Genomic DNA, 23,126 nt, shown 5'->3' with positions numbered 1-23,126 from the left:
GACACTAACCTAGTGGGTCCACACCTGGGGGTTTGCCAGGCACCGGCCTCAGTCCAGGAGTGGTGTTGCTGCCTGGAGTTGGGGCATCAGTCCGTGGAGTTGGGGTATTTGATTTAGACACTGGAGTGGTAGATTTCTCATTCTAATCACCAAAAAGGAAAAAGGAAGACAGTTTGTTAGTTATTTTACTTTTTTAGCTAGTGGTTGGAAAGACAGCCAACAACAACCAGAGTGTGCGTGATTACTGATATTTAGCTTCGGGTTTGAGTTTCAACAGTCCCTGGCAATGAAGAGAAGCTGCAGAGACACTGAAAAAGACAGAATGGCTTTGGGAATTAACTACAGCCTTCACAGCTTTCCTTGTCGGGGCTATCCATATGATTCGGAATGAGGTCAATGACTGAAAATCATTGCTGTCCGACAGTTACATTGGCAGCATATGTGAAATCTGTCGGTGGTCTCACTCTGCTCATGGAGGACCTTCTCCTATTATGATTATGAGTTTCTGTGAGAGGCCACTGCCAGGTGGACAAGAAGAGCACAAAAAAACTCCACAACTGACCGACAACTCATGCCCAAACGAGGTGCTGGAAACACAGGATGGAGACAGTGATGGGTATGAAGTCAGGAACTGTGCAGTGCCGCTCTTGTGACAAGCTTGTTCATCAGACCAACCACTGACTCCTGGGCCTGAACCTGTCATTCCATCACCTCTCCTGAGCACTACATTCACTTCAAGCTTTCTTTTTATTTATTTTATTTCTTTAAATAATCGCGTACCCTGACCTGTGAAGAACTGAGAGGGGAATTACTGTGCAGCTCAGGAAGGTGATTAACTGTGGTCACAAACAGGAAAGGAAAGAACATCCCCGACTTGCAGGCAGCTCTTTTTTTTGCATTGTGATTTGCGATGCAAGTCAAGGAAGGCTCTTGTAAATGACAGATTACTTTTTAGATAGAAAATAAAAATTATTGTTGTTGTATATGGCCTGGTAATTCAAACAAAGCTAACAACCAAATCACATCCAAGCAGGGAACTGAATTTGCTGTAAACCACAGCACAGCAAAACAGCTCAAGGAACCCCTTTGTACTTTTATTTATTCTCAGAATGACAGTTTTTCATATGGGGGAGGAGAAAAACATCTCTCAGCACAGTACATCTATCATCTACCCACACCACCAGTGAAAATAACCTCTTCCTATCTCAAAAAAAAGGCTGTGGACTTTCTCCTTACTATTTTACTAAATTCCCTTGAAGAGATAAATTAAACAAATTTTAAATTGATGCTTCATAGTGCTTTACTGATAGCTGTGGAAATCCAAATTGTGTCCAGGCAGAAATACGGTAAGCATGTGTTTCAGCATATGATCATGGGTCAGGAGCATTTTGAAGCACTTACAAGGCTAAGTTCTTTGGATTTGGAGGAAGGAGTACTGCTGGAGGATGCAATAGATGCTGGACTAATTGGTGCATCTTTCTTCAGCAGTCGAGTCTTGTCCAAGCCATTCTCCCGTGGAGAGTGTGCTGGGCTCCCTCGAGGAGAGGAAGGATCCTAAACATGAGCAACATGGGTTAGCATAAAAACTTCGTAATAGCCACTAATGCTTGTCTTGAGCAATTCGCACTTTGGAATGAAGACCTGTCCTAAAAAGTGACATCTTCCTTCAGTTCTTAATTGATTTAGCCGATAAAACTGTAAAATCAAGATGGATAATGAAAGACAACTCTTTTTTTTAAAGTTTTAAAATTTGATGCCATTAACCATGAAAAATGTTAAAAATCTATGAAACAGGCAAGTAAATCTCATTTTCCAGGTGACAGATTGAAAAGGTTTGAACCTGATAAAGTTCACAAATGAAGTCATGGCCAGAGTGAAAAAAACCACAGATACTGTTACAAGCTGCATCCTATCTGCTGTGCTGAGCTGTCTTCAAATATCTCAAGCAGACTTTTGGTTCATACAAGAAACAAAAAGGTCCTTTGTAGAAATAAGTGTTACAGATCTGATTTGCATTTTAAAGACAGACGACCTGACTGGATTCCCTCAGGCATTTCAAGCTCCTTTATGAAGGCAAAGGCTGTAATCTTATTCATATACCCAATATGCATAGAAACCACTGAAGACACCACCACCACTGTAAGGTACAAAAACCAACATTGTGTTTACCTCATTGGAAACATCAACCACCAAGTTGTCATCGCTCTTTTCACCATCACTGTCCTGCAATGACAAATCACAATGTGTTAAAAACATTTATTTAATATCCCAATGTCCCTTAAGTACTAAGAAAAAATAAACCAATGAAATGCACGGCTGCTCACAACTATGCAACAGAGCATCTACTTTTACCAAGCTTTATGTGGTAATACAATTGTAATATTCACATCTGGTATAGGGCTTCTGCTTAACAGGTTGCCACAGCTAAAGCGTTCTTCCCAGTTTTCACACTGGTGAACAAGGACACAGGATGAAGATCCTCATCCAGAGTTGCACTGCGTTGAGAAGCAGAGCCAAGCTAGACTCCAGATCTACCAAGTCCCAGCCTAACTAATGCTCAGTCCTCTTCTCACACACCTTCCAGGTGCTCTGTATTGTTAAAAATACTATCAATCCTGCACACCAAAGCCTTCCATGCAGCACAGATGTTAGAGGTAGGCAGTAAGAACCTGTTAAAAATTTGACTCTCTAAATTTTAAAATTAGTTATGCAGCAGCAATCAGGTGAAATTACAGAGGAACATTTAAGTTCAACAATGCACAATGTAGACAATTTACTCACGTAACGAGCTGCTATTTCCTTCTCTTCTGTTTTCTGTTTTTTACTATCTGAAGAATAATCTGCTGAATTCCTGTGCTTTTCTGCTGTTCTGAAACTGGCTGAGGGAGATACAGAAGAGCTCTGAAGTCAGAAAAGAGATGAAGAAAACATCATCAGACGCTCATTCAAAATAGTGGTTCACTTGTCACTATCCCTCAATACAACTTAACCCGGTAATATGATTCTACCCCGATAATATGATTTGGAACTATTCTCACAGATAGCACTTTGGGTTTTAATCAGTTATAGCTACCCAGCAAGTGTCTTGTATTAAAAGTGCACAATGCATTGCAAGAGACAGATAAAGGCAATCAGCCGACGGATCATAGTTGCTATCTGCAGTGTCAACGGTATGAATGTAGAGCTACTTGGGAGCGTTTTATGAATACTGTGCATTGGCCTGGTTTTAGCTTGTTTCCTCTAAAAATGCGCAGGGTTAAATCAATACTCCCAGAAGAGGGGGTGGGTGTGTATATGTGCGTGTTTGCCTGAGTAAATCAAGAAGAACAAAGTGGCTCAAGGTAGTCACACTTCAGCAAACATTTGAATGAAGATTTCTAGCAAAGAAGCAAGCAAGCTTCTGAACAGTCACGCAGCAGAAAAGAACAGGGGAAAACACCTATACTCATTTCACTTTGGCACCTTTTATAATTATAGGCTGCGCCTGCAGTAGACGGAAACACAATGCAATGGCTCGGGATTCTTTTGCCATTCTGCAGCCTTCACTTAGTAGTGATCATTAAAGAGCATGCATATGGGACAGGAGAGAAAAGAAGATAATATGTGCTACCATCCAACAATTTTTCTCTACTCCTTTAAACAAGGCAGGCGACATTTATCAACTCCTACCATACTTCCAAAGCTTGGTGGACCTTGTACCTTGGTAAACAAAAAAAGAAAGTAATGAAAGATGCAAAGTTCCCTCTAGGATTGATTTTAGCAGCAGCAGCAGCTTTTGGCCCTAGTTCAAGAAAGCATTTAAGCATGCGCTAAACTTTATCTCACACTGAAGTCAACGGTTGAACGTACGTAAGTAAGGATGTGTTCGGGCATTCTGCAGAATTGGAGCTGACAGGAATGAAGATGAAAGTAATTCTCAGTTGAAATCCTGCTGACTGTTTCTACCTCTCTGTTCTCCTTATATAAGGAGGTGGGAGGAACAACAACCACAGAAGTCCTTACTGCCAGATTTTAGATCCTCCCATTCATCCAAAAACTTGGGGTTCTTCCACCATGCACTATGGACAACACAGCAATTTGGTTTGGGGGTTTTCAGTGCACACCTCCCTAGGTTTATTTTATAGCTACTACCAGGAATGCAAACCAAGAAATTAGCATTTACATTATGCAACTTCTGTTCCATCGCTATTACCAATTGGTTTTTTTTCCTTAACTTATTACACCACAAATTTCTGGTAAGGATTAAGAACACTTAACCACAGAAGTTCAACTATGTTCACTGCCCAAGTCACATGAGAGAATATGTCTCCCTGCTGGGACAATCAGGTCTTCCTCTCCACTTTTCTAAATTTCCAATTATTGCCCGCAGCAGCTCAGATTAATGAGTGGTGGAATTTGCAAAAATCTTCCATCTTTTTGACTGGTAATTGCTAATTACTCTCTAAGTACACCAAGTGGAAACAAAAATTTTAGAACAAAGCTAGTGCTGAACAGAGTCTGTACCTTTCCCATTTGCCTGCCTGCCTCCCTCTCTCTCCCTGATAGTATAAAATAGGTAGACAAGGATTTCCCACCCTGATCAAATACATCTTAAAATACTTTCACTGATTTAGCTTTAAAACAGATCATTAGTCAACTATTATACTAAATGACACAAACTAACAATGCTATTTTTTGCTCTGAAGAGACAACACATGTTAAGACATGAGGAGACAGTAGTGGCAGTAGGCACAGAAGCCCTTAAAATAAAGGCCAAGTAGAAATGCAACATCAAATGAACTGATGGCTTCAAAAATGTAACGACATAGCATAGTCTTTTACAAAAGATTTTAATAGTATGTTCCTATTACATTTATATTCATTTACAATTTGGGAGGCAGTAGCTTGTAATGTGAATTCAATTCATTATTTCTCACCTTCACCCTACAGAAAGCAATTTGCTTTAAAACGAAGAAAAATAATCACCAGTAAACTACAAATTAGAGCAGTGTCTAAAGAACTAAACTACTGCACTTATTTAAATAGAAATATTTATTTTCGTAAATTTGAAACCATACAGTTTCATTTTTCACAATCTAGTTAGCTATGTGCTATAGATACCATTTTAATCTTTGATTTCACTGCTTAATAAAGTAATAAATTAAAGCTCCCTACTAGAATGATAAAGTAGCTAATTATCACTAGCACATAAAGGATGAGCACCACACTGGGCATTGGGGCAATGCACATTGCTTAATGGTTTTATTGCTTCAAAGATGGATCAGACCTGATACCAATATGAAAAGACCTTGCTGTGGTATCTCACCTGACATCAGCAGAAAAACAGAGGCAACTCACCTATGGACAGCAGGCAGATTCTCATTTCCCAGACTGAAACAGGACCAACATTATTTTGCCTCAAGAGTCAATGACTACAGAACAAATCCGAACATTTTACCTGTCCGACCCCTTCCCCTGCATGAGCCAGTCAATCAACAGCCCTGCAGCTCTGGCTTCTCTTTCCTTTAACATGTAGTACACCTGCCACATAATGATCTCTGACTTCGTGGGATCTCTGGTACTGGTGCTGACAGACCTAAATTTATCTTTTATGCTAAGTAATAAAGGTAAGTCATATATACAGCCAGTGAGCTATGGTCTAGATCTTCCTATGGACCTAACACCTAGCATTTTCAGTGTCTGAGGGACAACATTATTACCCATACCAAGTTACCACTATTGTTTGCAATAGCTTTTCAGCCTACAAACACTTGTAAGGATCTACCTTCAGTGAGAAATGCCGGGATGTAACAATGTCCTCATGGTTTCCACTGACATCAGATTCCTACATATAATCCTGTACACACCCACACCTTGGTTCCTGGGTGTGCAAGTCTACACACTCCAAGAGAGGCCCCTGTATTTCCAGACTGTGCAAGAAAACCTCCATCGAAGCACACTGTTTAGCTGTCAGACTCTGCCTTGTTCCTTGATTAAAACATTGGTGCTCTCCTAACAGCTGCCTTTAAGAAGCTGGAATAGGATAGCTACTTAGAGAAATTAAGTGATTCAGCATTATGACTTGGCAGGCTGTAACTTAATGGGCTGGAGTCCTCATTTTAGTAACTATTAAAATTTATAGAGAAATAAAGTCTTTTCACGCTGCTGTTTTCTTCAATCAAATGCGTTAATCTACTAGAGAGTAGCATTTTCCTACTAACCAACACTGAGTTTGCTCACATATAATTAGATGAGACATAGAAAAAAATACTCTTTGGTGAAAGTAGGTTATATTTAGTTTCTCTTTTAGCAAAACGTACTCGTTTTTCACATTCTGCTTAGGTAGAACATTTTTACTCATGTTAAATACACCACAAAATGCTGACAAAAAACAACTGAACATATACGTTTATAGAAAGGGTGAGAACATTGCCTTGTTCACATAATTTGCTTAAGAAGTGCAACAGTGTTTCTAGTGCTGGACCCACAGTATATTTCGCACTAGGCTGTAAAGCTATTCTTCAGTCTCTGTTTTGGGCAGTGCGGAGCACAGTGCTAACCAAGAGGATCTCCCACCACGAGGACCGCTCTGTTTTCTCTGCAGCATTGGCAGGGTGCTGCTGCTGGTGGAGTACCAGTGCCACAAAGGCGCAAGTTAAATGAATATGAAGAGGGCCACACGAGCTCCTTAGGCAGACGTAAAATTATGACCAGTAACAGAGCAAACATCAGCGTGCTCGCTGTGTATTTGGGATAATTGATACTTCAAATTGCTAGGAAAAGAAAAAATTAAATTTACCATTTTATTCTCAACTTCCACTGAAAGTTACTCGCATAACATAGATGACTCACACTGTAACATGACAGAAAAGAAATCAATACGGTCAGATTGCACAGCCATCTAACTGCTCTCAAATCCTGCATCCCAACTCCCCATATGCTAACTCCTGCAGATGAAGACCTGGCCTGAGCAGACTACATGATAATTAAATGAAATCAGTGTTAAAAGTAATGACTAGAGATGACAGGATGAAAAGCCCTCCCACATGATAAAGCTGGTAACTCTTTAAAGCATTCACGAATATGACCATTCCCCAGCGTACCCTTACTACTATGCCAAAATGATGTATTTGGAGTGTAATAATTAAAACAATAATTCCCAACAAAGTGGGAATTATGAGATAATTGACCATCCTGAAGTATTAAGCAAACTGCAGTAAAAGCCAAGGATGCTCAACGCTAAGGTCAATTACGGTATAATTATCTGAATGACATTATTGCTATTATAAAGTCTGCTGAAAGTATAAAAGAAACTATAAAAATGGATACCATATGCATCACAGGGAAACGACCAGGCAGTAATGCTGCTTGGTTGGCTGATACCAATGTTATAAATGGACGTACCAGCACCAGAGCTTGGACTCAGGTTCTGCTCCAGGCTTGGGCTTGCAGCACTGAGCTCTCTAAGACAGAACCATATGCTTAAATTAGAAAGGAAAGAAAAAGGAAAAAAAAAAGGTGCTGCGACTTCTAACACACCAGGCATAGGATGGAGACCACTCCAGTGAGTAATGAGCGATACGAGGTGGGAGAAGTCCCACAGGAGAGGTGACAGGATAGGGCGTAAGAAATACACGGGCGAGAGTTAGGCAGTCCAGCGCAACTCAGCAAGACCAGGGAGAAAAACTGTAAACAAGAGCTCCCACACAGCAAACCTCCTGCAAGGCTCTAACTATAAGGCAACATCCACCTGTCTACAAAAATGCATTAATTTACATACACCCATAGGCACATTACTTTTATTAAACTGAGGGAGATGATGTGAAAAGTTGTGGGCTGCTCTATAGACAACATACGGAGTGTTTGCACAGTGGTTGTACTCCTGCGGTCACCCACACCTACACTGCTGCTACAGCTTTTTGTTGTTGCTGTTGTCATTACTATTACTACCATTGCTATTACTACCTGCCAGTATCCACTTCACCTCACAGATTATGTGCTCTTTGCTTTAATTTTCCAACATCCCCCCTCTGTTGTCCCTAGTTAGGCAAGCAGTTTTTCCTCACCATGCTGTTTCCTTTATGTATATGCAGTGGTCATGATCAGGCCGACACAGATCAGGCTGACACAGTCAGGCAGTACAGCCCAGAGAACATCTCTTCAGAAATGGCTTGCCAAAGGAGAGGAGGCTGGTAGCCAAGTATTGTTCTCATATCTATGTCGCCGGTCATGGTGAACTTTGTTAGTATTTTTTACCTCCCCTTTTTCCAACCTGATTCTCTACTTGTCCAAACAGAAACCCAAGTTCGACTCAGCCACACCATGATCAAATTTTTATTTTTTTTGTCTCATTCACTGCTTTTTCCCTGTAGCTGCATTTTCAGATACCAAAGTCTCAGTAATTGTTAGTGAAAAATGCTACTAACTAGCTAAGAAAGATACAGAACAAAGCTGGTTTTAATATCACATGACCCTGTCTGAGCTAACTGGATTGAGTTTAGTAATCAAGCGTGTGATAATTATTTTTAATACAAACTATGATTAAAATGCAAACTTTGAAGTTTTATATAGCATTTTTACCCACTAATTAACTTCACTAATTGCAAAATTAATGAAGTTAATTAGTGGATAAGAGTGTCATAAAAAACATCAAAGTCTAGATGTGCAGTGCTGCTGCAAGAACAACGAGACAGGCATAAAGAAGTCCAGAATAAAGAGAACGTGTAGGCTCAGCACTTAGTCTTTGAAACACAAGTGTTCTCAAAAGTTTTTGTGAATAGAAGTAGATATGTACATAGATTATGTGTATGTGTGTGTAATTTCTCTAAAAATATCCGTGTAACTGTTTACACCGGTGATCTGCTTGCCCTGGTGGTACCACTGCCATATGTAATCTAACTAATTAAAAGCATCAAAGTCTAGATGTTATGAAATGGGTGATAAAATGAACAATAAACCACTACGGTTGTACACGTTAATTCCAGTCGTGTATTTCAACATACACTTATCAATTTGCTGGAAAAGCTAAACGGGCCACACAGCAGAAGCTGGAGATACCTAGTAATTTTGATGTATAATCCTATCAGCATGTGCTGCTGTTTCTCCGGTCCCTCCTGGAGTAGAGGTGCACGGTGGCTGCAAGAAATGTAGGTGTTTTAAAGCAGCGGTGAGGGCTGCTGGCTAGCCTTTCACAGATGGATTTTTGCAATAAATCCTTTAAAATACAGTTTCTCCAGTAATCACTGGCTGAGGGACATAACACACATAAGGCCTAATCACTACTGACGCTGTCAGGGTCAAAGGATGGAGAGAAGAACCGACGCAGCTTAAGTACAAGCAGTGAAGCAGTAGAGGAACGCAGCTGTGAGGCAAAAAGGAAAGACAGGTTTAGGTTAAAGTATATCTTAGCACACGCACATGAAGGTAGTGAAATCAAGGAGTGTGGCAAGAATAACAAGCACCCTTTGGTAAGCAAGACAGTTTGAACAAAGGACCTGGTTTCAGCAGGGAACAAAAGAAAAAGAAACAGATGGGCAGGAAGAGGAGTTAAACACTTCTGATAGGTTTACAGAAGCTTCAAAGTTCACAGATTACATTCACCATCAAGTCTGCTCCCATCCACATCTGCCAACTCGTAAATATTGAATTTAATTGATGGTAACAGGACCCAAGCGCTGTCAAACATCTTCCCCTTTAATCCACAGAGCAATTCACCTGATTCATTCTCCATTCACAGCCCCGCACTTCAATCCCCTCCCCTCTGAACAGACCCCAAACTAAGACCATATGCTTTAGCACACAGCAGAGCAGGTAGCTCAGACAGAGTGAAAAGATTTGCGAGAAGGTGCTAAGGCACAAATTGCAACTAGTATAGGCAATACAGTGGGTGAGCCTCAGGGCATATGCAGGCTGCAAAGGAGTTCTGCCCCTAATGAGACCAGAAAAGATAACTGCTCCAATGGCATAAGCATGAAAATGCTACCAGACAGAGAAAAACATACAGCTGGCATTTTAGAAAATAAAATTACTAAATCCGGGACAAATCTGCATGTTAGTCATCGCATCATACAAACCCCTAAATGTTACCTTAACCAAAATCAGACACTCTGAAATGGGGGGGTCAAAGGCCACCGAGTTACAGCGATTCAGAAGGACTGAGGGTAAATATAATCGTCTTCGGAAATCTGAGGAGCAGAGCAGTGCTGAGGAATCGTGGAACTACAGCTCTCCTCTCCTCAAATATTTATTTGGGGTTCCAATTACTGATCTTTCATGCTATTTCCTTCAGCAGAGACCTGAAACAGTTTGAGCAGCTCTAGCAAAATAGAAACAGAAACAGAGAGGAGAGTATTGGGAGTTAACTAGAGAAAAAGAGTGAGGGAGAGCACGCAATCACAGGCTAAGAGAAAAAGCTCAACCAGCCGGAGCATTCAATGCAACAATTTAATTGTGGGCTCACCACCATGAAAGGGAGAGAGCAGGATAACCACCAGCCCGCAGTACAGGCTTTGATTCAGTGGCGTGCCATGACGCAAGGAAAAGCGGCAGCGCTCTGTGAGTGTTCTTCAAAAGCCGATGACGGCCACACAGAGAAAATTCCCAGCATCCAACATATCTGCAGAATATTAACACTAATTACATTTTCATAGCGACTGAATTTAAACAGAACACGCAAGGTAATTTGGTTAGTTTTCAGAGTAGTAAGAAAACGCTAAAGAGGGAATGTTTTATGATAGCCATTAAAGGCCTGTGTCAGTATGCTTTACACTTTGTTAAAAAAATATCTGCAAGAATCACGAAATCCCTCTGAAGAATAACCGGCTTTTGCTTAGAGCCCTCTTTTCAGACCGAGCACCACAGTAAAACTGTTATCCTTTCACTTTGCACAGTGATTAAAATGGACTGTGCGGCACTGAGCCAAGCTGAACGCAAACACTTTCCTGCAGTGGCTCAAGCCACGGGGGTTATAAAAATCTCGTCAGCACGAGCAACAGAGGTTAGGAGGTAAAAAATACACACACCTACACCCCCCAGATTTTCCATGTTAAAGTAGTAATGATCAGGCTTTAAGAGTTGCCTTCGCCAGGGACAGCTAAGTGGATTCAGTTTTCATGTGACAGGTCCTAACAACTTTCTCCTGGGATTTACGTTCCCTATCTAATTCTTCATTTTGACCGGAAGGATATAACCTAGCACTAATTAACCTTTTTTTGTTGCTTTAAAACCACAGAGATCATGTCTGAAGATAGTCCCATGAGACACTCCATTTAGTTGCTTTCAATCAGATACCGCGACCCAGTGCCCCACATTTTTAGTTCTGGTTACATCTAACGTAGGCTATATTCATGGCAAAGGCATCAGATTGGAGTTTTCACATTTCTGTTCCCTTCCAATCTATACATATGTATCAACCCTTCAGGGAAAAACATTTTCATTTTCTTTCCTTCTGCCTGTTTGTCTCTAAAGGATTTTATAGTTGTTTTGCTGCAGAGATGACCTAGGAGATGATAAGAAAACAAAACAAAGTATTGTTTTAACTGAATATTTCACAGATAGAGCTGATCATCTCTTTCCACACTTTCTGACTTGTTCCCTCCCTTCCCCCCCATTTTTAATCCTATTTGTTCCTGACTTGATCAGTAGAAAAGTGATGGGAAAAAGAGGTAGTCTTCAAGGAGCTACCACAATTACAAAAAGCACCCTAAAATTGAATAGAAACATTCACTCCAAATCCCAATTACTTCAAGAAGCAGAAACTTATTCAAACGTTTTCTCAGGTATTAACTAAGAGACTGGCAATTCACTTATCTCTCCCCCTGTCAGATCTTGTGTGGCTTCTGAAAACTTGATATATTTTATGCTTTTCTAGTACCCCACATGATTTAGGAAGCCAGAGCCACTGCTAAATGCCCAGTGAAAAAAGAATTCATTATCCAACCAGTCTCTTAATTGGGCAGGTGGATAAAACATGGCCAGGTGCTATTAAATATTTGCAAATTCCAGTTCATGCTGATTCGAAGCAAAACATTCTCTCAACCATCTATAAAAATACCTTCCAGAAAGAAATCTTTGAGCACTACTGTTCGCCTCTCTGCCCAAATAACATCCAAGCCCATTATATCTGCCTCACTTCATCTACACTCACTTACTTGTGTTCCCAAGACCCTTGTTCAGGAAATTATCCCATTTCCTATTCAGGAAAGCACTCGAGCAGATGCCAGATTTGAGGCACATGCTTTGATCTCAGAAAAGTCACAAGGCAGATAAAGAAATCAGAGGAACGTACATATGTGCTGAACTTTAGATGCCTACTGCACACTACTCTGAATCTGGACCTCAGCCTGCTGCGAAAATAATTGTCCCCTCTCTCATTCTTCAAATCAAAGACTCTGGTAAGTGGAATGGATGGAGGAGCAGTGGGAACACAGATCCTGCAATCAGCCTTAAAGAAGTTACATCAGTATATAATAACACATTATAAGTACAACACCTACTTTGATGACTGGAAAAATAAAACACACAGTCCTTTCTGCCAGATTTTTAGATGCACTACAACTCCTGAACATCCTAGAGCTTTGCCAAGAGAAGCAGCAGTAGCTTTTACTTTTCTGGGCCTTACATTATTTATATTAGACAGGTCACGCTGTTAATTTTTTAAACGTTAAAAGCACAATCAAATACTAACTTCAGGCTAGCTGGAAATGTTTTGATGTCAGCAATGAGTAGCCAATACATTTTTAATTCAGGCTAGAGGAGAGGAAAAGCAAAAATCTCCCTCTTGTACTCCCCCTATACTCTGCCAAGTAGTTAAGTGTGATAACTGGCATACACACACATGACCTTCTGTTCTATTCAAATGAGTTATCTTAGATAATTTGTGAAGACTGTTCTCTCTCATTTAAGTACTTCATAATACAATCCATCTTTTCCTCTGCTTTTCTTAAGGGAAGACTACAGTAATCCCCCTAAAACAGCATTCTGGCAAATGCTCCTAAATTATGTAATTCACTAGGTTCAACTCTACTGTTACAATCATTTTCAAGGAAGACGGGTATAATACATTATCATTATAGCTATACAATCCTGAGTTGAATTTTCCTTGGCTGGATTCCTAACCCTTTAATGCTGAAATTGATCTGTTTTAAAAACATCATGTGAAAGGTTTTTTAAATACCATACACACTCAAGCTCTTTATTTTAAATGGTTTAGAAATGAGCTGGTGGAAACAGAAGACAAAAAAAAGAAAAAAAAAGAAAAAAAAAAAGTCTTATGTTCTCTAATCTAGCATTAAGTACATTTTCAAGAATAACAGGCATGTTTCCAAACAAACTATTGCAGTGTACAAATTACACAGCAGGGATAGAGATAACAATACCTATGGTGTGGGTTTAGATCCGAGAAGATGTTGACATTTCATCAAGGTTGTCTAGGAAACCATTTTTAAAATTTATTTTATAAAATAAAATGAAGGATGTTTATTTCCATTTGGGATGCCTCTAGAGAAGCTGATAAGTAAGAAGTTTATTAAAATGACAAGTTCAAGGTACTTTTCTTGCTGACAGTAAATAATCTCCCTGTGAACCAATTAAGAGCGTGGTGATGAAAGGCCCAAGCAGCACTACAAACCCAGGAGTTACACAGTTAAGGGAAAGCCTCCCCGAGATTCCTCAATATGGAAAATTTCCTCTAGCCACCATTCACTCTGCAACAGCAAAGACAAGCATTTTTGCTTTGGAGTACGTTGAAAACCAACAACCATATTTTAATGGACACTCAACCAAGCAGCTTGATTTTATGCACAGTCGTGAATTATTTTAGCTGTAAAGAACGATCCAGATGAGACTGAAGCAGCTAGACGGTGAGAAGGCAAAAAAGGAGCTGGAAAGGATGCATGGGATAACTTGTAAAATGGGTTTCTCAGTAGGGAAGCCTTATTAAATCCCAGATTGCAGCAGTTTGTCAGTGCATTTCTTCTCCTTAGTAGCTGTCAAAACCATGGCTTTTCAAGGCAGAAGTCAGAACAGCTAGCAACATGTCTCCTACTGCAAGGCTTGACTACTATGATGATCTCTGCACACACCACCTTAAAATCTGACATCAACGTAGGGCCTTCTTGTCCTGATGAGTGAGTGGGAACCTTAGATCAAATACACAAAGCACTGCCAGCAAGTCTCTAGTTATAATTTAAGGGGCTCAGTTGTAAGTCACACCACTATTTACTAACCAACATCTGGGCTGCTTGAGCAACACCACCTTGCTTGCTCTCAGTAATGAGCTAAATTATGCCCCAAGACAGAGAAAATCTTGAATTTTTAAGTGCGTCTTCATTACTGCCTCCTACTGTGATGGGGTCCATCCCCATCCATTTCACTCTCCTTCCCTGCCCCTTATATTACAGGGTGGGAGGTGAAGCATAGGCCTTCAGCATTTGATGTGACTGGTAAGACCACCAGACTGCCCATTGTGCATAGATCTTAGTTCTGACAGTAAACGTAAATTTCCATTTAAAGACACCTAGAGCACCAGATGGAGCCCTTACAGTGAGAAAGCGTAACAAGCTCTTTCACAGCAGGCACAATTGTATCAGGAGCTCCAGCCCGCAGATGGAAATCCTTCTTCCCTGCCTACATGCTCTCCCCACAGGGCAGTTTCACTGCTGACAAAAATCACATTCCCATATCCACCTCTGGGGCTGCTCCCTCCGCAGCAGCATGGAAGGAAGCCTGGGAGAGTCCTCCAGCCGCGCAGCAGCCCGCACCAGACACCTTGCTGGCTGAAAGCGGAGCACCGTGCCGACAATCCTGATCCACGGCTGAACAACCTTGCTCCACGTATGGGAAGCGGCAGAGCCCTGCTAGCGTGGCCCCGGGCCAGAGGTAACGCGATGGGGAACAGCTCAGGCACAGCGCTGGGCTGTCGGAGTCGTGCTGCTGGTGGGTGGTGTGCTACCAAGACGGGTTAGGATTAGGGTTAGCCCCAGGGATTCTGCGGTGTGGTTGTATATATGCTATGTGACAGCTGGTTAGCCCGGGGGGCACACTGCGCACGTGCTCCCCTTGCCGTGACCCTCCCAACAGCGCCAAGTGGGCTTCCAGCGATTCTGCTACATCTACAACCCCATGCGGTGTTGAAAGATCTACACCACACACAAGGGTAATGTTATCAAACCCCCAAGAAGGATGAAATTTCAGCCAAAGCTTCTCTTCTGAAAAAACATACAGAGATTAGGTCGTCAACTGAAACCAGAATTAGCCCAAAAGGATTGAGCTGGCAAACTAGCCCACACAAGCTGCTACCAGAAAGAAGCGTGCATGCGCTTGCCATGAAGGGGACTCAAATCCACTGAGAGGTTTCTAAAGGAAGAACTGAAGGTAAGGCTGATGCCTGAGCAAAAAACTAAAACTGGGAAGGATGGAAAATTGTGTTTATATTTGGGAACTCTAGGTTCAGTAGTCTGCTCTTTTATCTGATTGTGTGAAGTCAATTAAGCCTCTTCATGCCTCAGTTCATTATCTATAAAATAGGGATAATTTCAGAAGCCTAGAGAGCGTTTCTTTTCCTTGCAGGGTTGTTGTGAGGATTAATGTATTGAAGATTTGGAGGTACTCCAGTACCAGAGGGATGGATCCACTAAATACACTAGATTGAAATGGAAATATAAGGGAGGAGGGGAAAAATAAAAATCAGTCTTCCTTGTATCAGCAAAAACACAACTAGATTACTAGAGCAAACCAAGGACTATAACAGAGTGCCTGCCTATACTAAACTCCAGAAACTAATACGTCTACAAATAATAACTTTAGCTTGTTCTTAGTTTGCATAAATCTGTATCACAGAGACAGAGAAAATGTAAAAGAGGAAACACTTCTGCATTGTATGTAAAACTGTCATCAGCTAAACTCACAAGAACTTAAAGCCACTACATCCGAGATGTAAATAAGTTTATACTCTGAACAAAAAATCAGGAATAAAATACTGCTGGTGGTGGTGGTGGTTGTTGTTGTTTTTTAAATTACCCATGGGTAACAGGATTAACCAAGAAATGTGCTATCTGCAAGCCTGCCTTTGAAATTATTTTTTCTCAAATTAACCTTATGTATTTGAAATGTGAACAAAGCCAAACTTGCAGCTGCCTAATAAACTCAAACCTTCAAAATGTATAAGGCCTTCTCAAAGACAGCCAGATGTCAGATAAACCTCCCTGATTTCAAAAATGCAGAGCCGCTCTTCCCATCATCAGTCCTTTTACTATAACCCACCAAGTACACAGTCTTTTATTGCTTTGTGCTATGCAGTGTTTGCACTTAAAGCACTCCATAAATAAGAAAAACAAACAGGGTGTGTGCTTATCTGATTAAAATCCAATGTAAATTATATGCAAAATAGGTGCAGCCCACTGGCTCATGGCAAGTTGCCAGTAAAGACATTCTGTGCTGAAGGTTGTGCACCACTGATTTAGGGCATCATCTCTCTGTCATACTTCTACATCTGCCTTATTATTTTACAGTTTCCTATGCTACATTATTGAATGCTCTTCCCCATCTCCACTCTTATTCCTACCTAGCCAGTTTAGCACTCCATTTTCTTACTATCTCACACTAGACTATGCAAAAAAAAATATCTTACACCGTGATGCATAATCACTTTGTGATTTGGCAAGTCCAATCCGATCTCAGCCTACATAGTATGCCACTTCTCTGTCTTCTTCTTGCTCCTGTAATCATTTAAAACTATTGTTACTCCAATGCAAATTCTTTCCAGAAGCACTTTCCTACTTCCAGCTTTTAGCTTCCTGAAACTCGTGCCTTCTTCTGGTAACACACAGCTTGGGGCCTTCTTACAGGTCTGCAAGCAAAGCAGATTAGCCTAAAGAGCTAACTCTGTGTGACCAAGTACAGGGGAAAGTGCATTTCACATGAAATCAGAAAACTATCCAAGCTTGATTAAAAAAGCATCCAGGCAATGCCACAGAACATTCACGAGTTATTTTTTCTGAATTCTCACACAATTTAGATGATCCAAAACTGGTTTTCCCAAATGCTGTGCAGACATGATTATGGAATATATTTGTTTTGGTTGGGCTTTAAGTCCCTACTTTTCAGAGATTTCTCATTTTTCCTTCATTCGAGGTTGAAATTTGCTATGAAAATTTCTTCAGCCCCCTGTAGAATTCTTCAGGGTATTCCCCAAAGAGGGAGACAAAAAGAACTGGGGATTCATCATGCACAAGCTGATATTTACAGTAACACCACTCCCAGTACATGTTTGCTGGAAATAGCTTGATATTTCTTCACTTTCTTTTAATATTTGTGGGATTAATAACAAATTCAGGCTCTTATCCCACAGTATTTAACATCTGGGCAAAACGCTTCTTGCTGACGTCCACAGGGCTGTGGTTTGGCACAACAAACATGCTGCATGTTACAAGAAACCTTAGCAATGGCAGCAGTAAAAGGCAATTTCATCCTTATCTCTTTTTGTGCTTCTCTTCTTGTTGTGAAGAGACTAGGAACAATATGGCAACCATAACAAAGGGGAATAAAGAAAACACTCATAGATGATTGCTTAAAGTGGGTCCGTAATCGCCACGATTACTTTGCTACTATGGCATTTGGTTTTAGGATGATTCGAAGCTGCATGCAGGCAGGAGACAAAAAATACCTGCACATGACAACTTCGGTGCTCCGAAACCCTGTGGGCACCTCAGATACCACCAGATGCACAGGCTACAGCAGAGGCAAGGAGTATCTTTGTATGCCTTCAGACAGCAATACAAAACCGTGTCTTCTTTCATTGCAGTGGTGTCTTCACCCCTGTGAACTCTATTTGCCACTTTCCAGTTGACCAGCACAACACTCTGAGGTTGATTGCTACAAGAAAACTATAGCCAGAGTAACAAATATGAAGCATCTCTCCTGCCAACTGGTAAGACCTTCCAGATCATACACTAACTTCCTCCATGACTGGCAAGGTAACCATATTTCACAACACATTAAATGCATTAAGGGTCCCAAGCAAACAATGTTCAGGCACAAAACTCAAGAGCCAGAAATGACTAGAACAAATTTGCAGCTCCTCCAGGGCCAAAGCTGCCTTTTCAGCAAAGATACCCTGATGCAATTCTATTCTTCTGCCTCTATGCTCTGCCATCCCTCAAGAGAGAGTAGAAAAGAAAGGACAGCTGGCAAAAAAGCAGCAGTGACAAAACCGTGAGTCAGACAGAGGTAAAAAGGTTAGTCTCCAGGAGCAAGAAACCACAAGGACAGGCATCTTAGACACGTATTTTTAAATGTTTTATTTCTCCCTCCTTCTCATCCTGAAAGACTAAATGCAAAATGAAATAATCTTACAGAAGGACAGCCGCTTCCCCCTGTGCTCAATCATTCCAGTCACACTATGTTGTCCAGTAACCTGCATTGATAATTCCTCATGAATAAAATGCCAACATTATCATCCACAGCTATGTTGTTGACATGCTTTTGCTATTTCACTAAAAATACCATTAATTTTCTGGCTTCACAACAGCTGAGCTACTCCCCATTTGAATATACAAAAGAGTATTTTGTTTAAACCAAATTAAAAGCGTTCCAGTAAATGACTTCAATTTTGCTGGCTATACTACTTAGTGTATACTGTTCTATTTAATCCTCTCTTTTCTCAACTCTAACCCTTCTACCTCCCCCTCCTTCTCTTTTTTTTTTTTTTTTTTTCTCTCTCCCCTTCCCTTTTTATACTTAATCCTTTCATGCCAGGAACTGGATTTGCCCAGCAAGACATCCCACAGCCAGAAAGAGCTACAAGAATGTGGTGCCAAAGAGTTAAGGCAATGGTGAAATTGCCTCCACTCTGTTTTTATTCACCTGTGTTCGCCAAAACATATTTAGCAGTAAGGAAAGGAAGGGAAACGGGAGAGGGAAACACAAGAATGCTGAACACACCTTCCATTTCCCATCCAGAGAAGTGTCGACATTCCCCATTTAAGTCGGAATGAAAACCACCATTACTGCCAAGCCCTCCTGGCATCTCACCACTTTATTTGTTCCCATTTGTATCTAATGCTTTTGTCAACAGTTCAACAAAAGTCAAAGCAAACAACTCACTACAAACACTGGGGGTAACAGCAACAAGCATGAATCCTTCACAATTATCCAGCCCAGCTGCTCAGTGCCTGTCCAGGCTGCTTTCATTTACAACAGTGTCAACAAAAGGCTGAAACCCAATAACTAGGTGGGTCAATACTACCACTGTAAACCCTCCGGAGAAGGAAATGCAGTTCTCCTGCTCTACTGCTTCAGCAAACATGCAGAATAATTCAGTTAGATAGACAAGTGCTTGCCTAATCATTTGTTGTGTGAATTATTCAAGGCTTTTCCTGTAAACTACTAAACGATGGCTCTTCAAATATTTCCGAGGAACCACCAGATGTCCGACAGGAGAAAAGGAAACATTAGGCAAATTCTGACATATCAGAGGACAATGGTAACCTATGATCTGGGAAAGTGTTAACGCTCAGAGGATTAACGCCTTCCTACGCCTTGCTTCTGGTGTCACTGTATAGAGAGCAAACAGCTTTTAACATACAAGCGCTAGGCACGTATCGGTCTACTAGCTGCCTGATCTTTATACAGCATAATCAAGGCTGCTGCCTACGATTTTTCTTCCTTTTTTTTTTTTTTCTCCTGCGAGTGGTAAAAGAGTTCTCTCCTGAGAATATGCAAAATGTGGATAAAAATAGGCACAGTAGTTAGTCAAGTGGATGCAGAGAGGAAACATGCATTTATTCCCACATCTCTCTCTTCCTCCGCATCCCCCGCCCCCCCCCTCCCCGTACTCATTTGATCTGATCTTAATCACCCGCCTTCACGTTTCTTTCTCTGCAGCCACAAGGCGAATGCTCAGGTGCTTTTCTCCAGAGGTTTCACCAGGGTTCATGTTTACACTTTCAAAGAGCTGCGCAAACCAGTCATACAGCATAGAACCAAGTGCTAAGCATTACATCTTTTACTTCAATTGCCTCTTTAGTGTGGGAAACAGCCACCTCCAGATGTCTGCTTCCCTGTTTTTGTTGGCTTTTGTCACAACCATATCATTACATTAACATATTCTTTTTTAAACTTTAAGTAAACTTTAAGAAAACGGGCAAATTAGATCACAAGTGGTGCTTGTTTTGATTTAATCTCACTATTGGCAAGAACAACCCTGGATAGGAACAAATGTTTTTCCCAAGACCAGTTTACATATATATCACGGTGCAGTGTTGGACGGATACATATATTGAGCCAGAACACAGTATCAAATACACTTATAAATATTTTATTTTTGACATCTACAGTAGCAGTTGTGCATGCTGACTAACTAGTATTCCAGAGAGAATCCCTGGCAGTTTTAAGACTTAGCAAAATACTAAGAGAAATTCTGTCTGTATGTCAAATTAAAGCACATATTTTTGTTTTTATACTTAGAATCTGAAACACATTTTGTTTGTAAAACAAGCCGTTTTACAGTAATTTCACTGCAGCAATCTCTGGAGTCGTGTGTTGTCAACATAAAGAGCCTTCTTCAATCAAATAAAGTATTCTTCCTCTTTCTGTCCAAAGCAATTATGAAACAGTTGTCTACTAAGCAGCAGCAGGTCCATCACTTTGTGATCAATGCAGCTGTTAGTACCCATTTCAGCCCTACTCCACTTGGTGGGAAACTTCAGTTAAATTCACTATGATAAATCTATTTATTGCTATTTGCCATGCTAAGTTTGTTTATCAGTATTAGCAGGACCGTTACAGTCATTAGCAGTATTTGCAAAATGTTTTAGGGTTCCATGGAGACCAAAGGCACAATAGAGAGGTACTACAGTACAGAAAACATTTGATTTGATACCAAAACGGTTGCAACTTGCACAGATTAAGTGGGAAAAACCCGCACAGTTTGATACTAGATACTCTAAAAAGAACAGGGAAAAGACAACACCACACAAAAAAATCTCCTCTTCTTCATCCCCTGGAGCAGGAAGAAAGGTCCAAAAGTGGCACCTCCAGCCTTTGCCATTGCTGAAAGCAACACAGTTACCAGAAAACCTTCATGAAGCATGCAAAAGTCTTACAGAAGGTACGCTAAATACTTAATTGCTTTCAAATACCTGTGGTGTTATATAAAGCTTTTAGGCTACCTTGGTGATGAGCATACAGTGCTTTTTATAAAGGCACCAAACTGACCCCGGACAGGCTGCCTTTATGCTGAAAGCAGGGTGCCTTTGCTACTCTAATGCCAATTATGCATCCTGACAGGGCACTGGGAAAGATAGCGTACTTCAAGGGAATGGCAGAAAAAGGGTTTCTCTCATCCCACAAGGTTTACTGTAATTGATTTTAAAGGGATTATTTTACAATTATTCAGACATTGAATTCCTCTCATATTTTGCAGTACGGGACAGCAAAGCTCATTACAAAATAGTATTTGCAGGTCATTGCAAGACGCTTTTCTCAAAGCAGGGGAGGAAAAGCAAAACATTCATTTCCTCGAGGGCTACAATGAATAGCAGTTTGGTATTTTTAAAAGAAATAGAGAGGTGGGACAGAAATACAGCATCAACAGCTATCGTTTAAGCAAACATAGGAGGGGGAGTCAAGAAATATAAACACACAGCTATAATTACTGCAAGTCAAATACAATGATTTCCTAATGCCCAGTGTTGTAACATCACAAGGCAAAGCTTCATGTTATTTAGGTCAGCATTGGCTTTTCAACTACAATACAAGCAATTATTTCTATATAGTGTGGTCACTTTGTTATTAAAATAAAATGAGCAAAGGACTTCAAAATACTCTGGTGTAGCTGCCAAGTTTTGTGCTGTGTGTGGTTTGTGCCAAACTCATACCGCGCAACCCTTCAGACAGCCCTTCTTCTAGGGATAGCTGCAATTGGGAGACACGTCTCCTGACCCTTCTTCCACTCACCTGCACCGCACCTCTGCAGCACACACCAGTCTGACAAAACAGGACACCGCCAGTGAAATCAGTGTTACTATTTACTCTTTCAAAAAATACAGTGGCTTGAAATATGCCAGCTTCACTAAACAGAGAAGTTACAATAGACCACTCACCCTACTAACAAAAAAAAAGAACAAACCATGTCACAATTTTTCCCTTCTTCCCCCCGCCCCGCTTCACCCCACTTACGCTAAGTACGCATTAAGTAAACTCCCACAGCTGCATTCACCACCTCTCGAGAGGCAGAAAACCAGAGGTACAGCTGTGCCTGCTAATATTCGTATGCAAACAAGTAGCATCCGACTGGCTGCAATACCTCACTTAAAAGCACCTCGGTACTCTTTGATAAAGTTGCAGCTCAGAAAGGAGTGATACAGAGCAATCTGCCGTCCTCTTAATGCAATTAGCAGATTAAAGCGGCATTTCACTTCCAATACCTCATTAAAACACTGATTGCCTCCAGCGTTAGCTGATGATACGGCATACACAGTGTTCCCCCTACAGTCCTCCCGGAGACTCGGTGCAGAGCGGCGCTGGCAGCCAGCGGCCGGCTCAGCGCCCGCGGCGGGACACGAATCCGCACCTCGGAACGCCCGGGGGGGGGGGGGGGCGGGCGAGGGGGGCAGAAAACCCGCGCAGCGGCCGGGGCGCTGCCGGGACGCTAACGGCCCCCGCGCTGGCTCCTTGCTCCGGGAGGCAGTGGAAACTACCGTGCCCGAGGCTTTGCGTCTCCCGAGCGCAGCCGGGCCGGCTGTCACAGCGCTGATTTTTGTTATGCGTCTCCATTTTGCGGTTTGCGCGACAGCAGCTACCCCTCGACTTGTGTTGCCGCTACAGTCCTGTGAGAGCGAAGCACCGGAGTGGTGAAGTCCAGTAAACTGTGGTGCGGAGACGAGCGCTTATTTCAATTTTTCCCTCACGTTATTATTTTTTTTTTTTCACGGCAGACCGACAAGCCCAATAACGCCTCAAATTAGGAGAAAAATTTTTTTATTCGTTCCCCCGTGCAGCCAAAAGCAAGCTAACAGCATCCCAGCAAGAGCGCCGTCAAGCCGAGTCCCTGAGCATCCCCGAGAGCGCTGACAGGAGGGACCCGGCTTCACCCCCTCTACCAGGCGCTGGGGGCATCCCTGGAGTCCCTCCAGCTCAGCCCCCGCTGC

General features: G+C 41.5%; 1 protein-coding gene across 2 annotated transcripts in view; it reads right to left on the bottom strand.

Annotated features, from left to right (window-relative positions):
* Positions 1-23,126, bottom strand: part of LOC129199585 (transducin-like enhancer protein 4) — a 100,938-nt gene that overhangs the window by 11,426 nt on the left and 66,386 nt on the right. For both annotated transcript variants that reach the window (XM_054810290.1, XM_054810291.1), the window contains exons 9-12: positions 2,782-2,901; positions 2,170-2,223; positions 1,402-1,554; positions 10-142 (exon numbers count right to left, since the gene is read on the bottom strand). In XM_054810290.1, coding sequence (XP_054666265.1) covers positions 10-142; positions 1,402-1,554; positions 2,170-2,223; positions 2,782-2,901 — 460 coding nt within the window. The remainder of the gene's footprint in view (positions 1-9; positions 143-1,401; positions 1,555-2,169; positions 2,224-2,781; positions 2,902-23,126) is intronic.

Source organism: Grus americana, chromosome Z (genome assembly GCF_028858705.1).
Source record: "Grus americana isolate bGruAme1 chromosome Z, bGruAme1.mat, whole genome shotgun sequence".
In the NCBI taxonomy this organism is placed as follows: Eukaryota; Metazoa; Chordata; class Aves; order Gruiformes; family Gruidae; genus Grus; species Grus americana.
The sequence above is the reverse complement of the archived record's forward strand: the minus strand, read 5'-3'. Positions and strand labels throughout refer to the sequence as shown.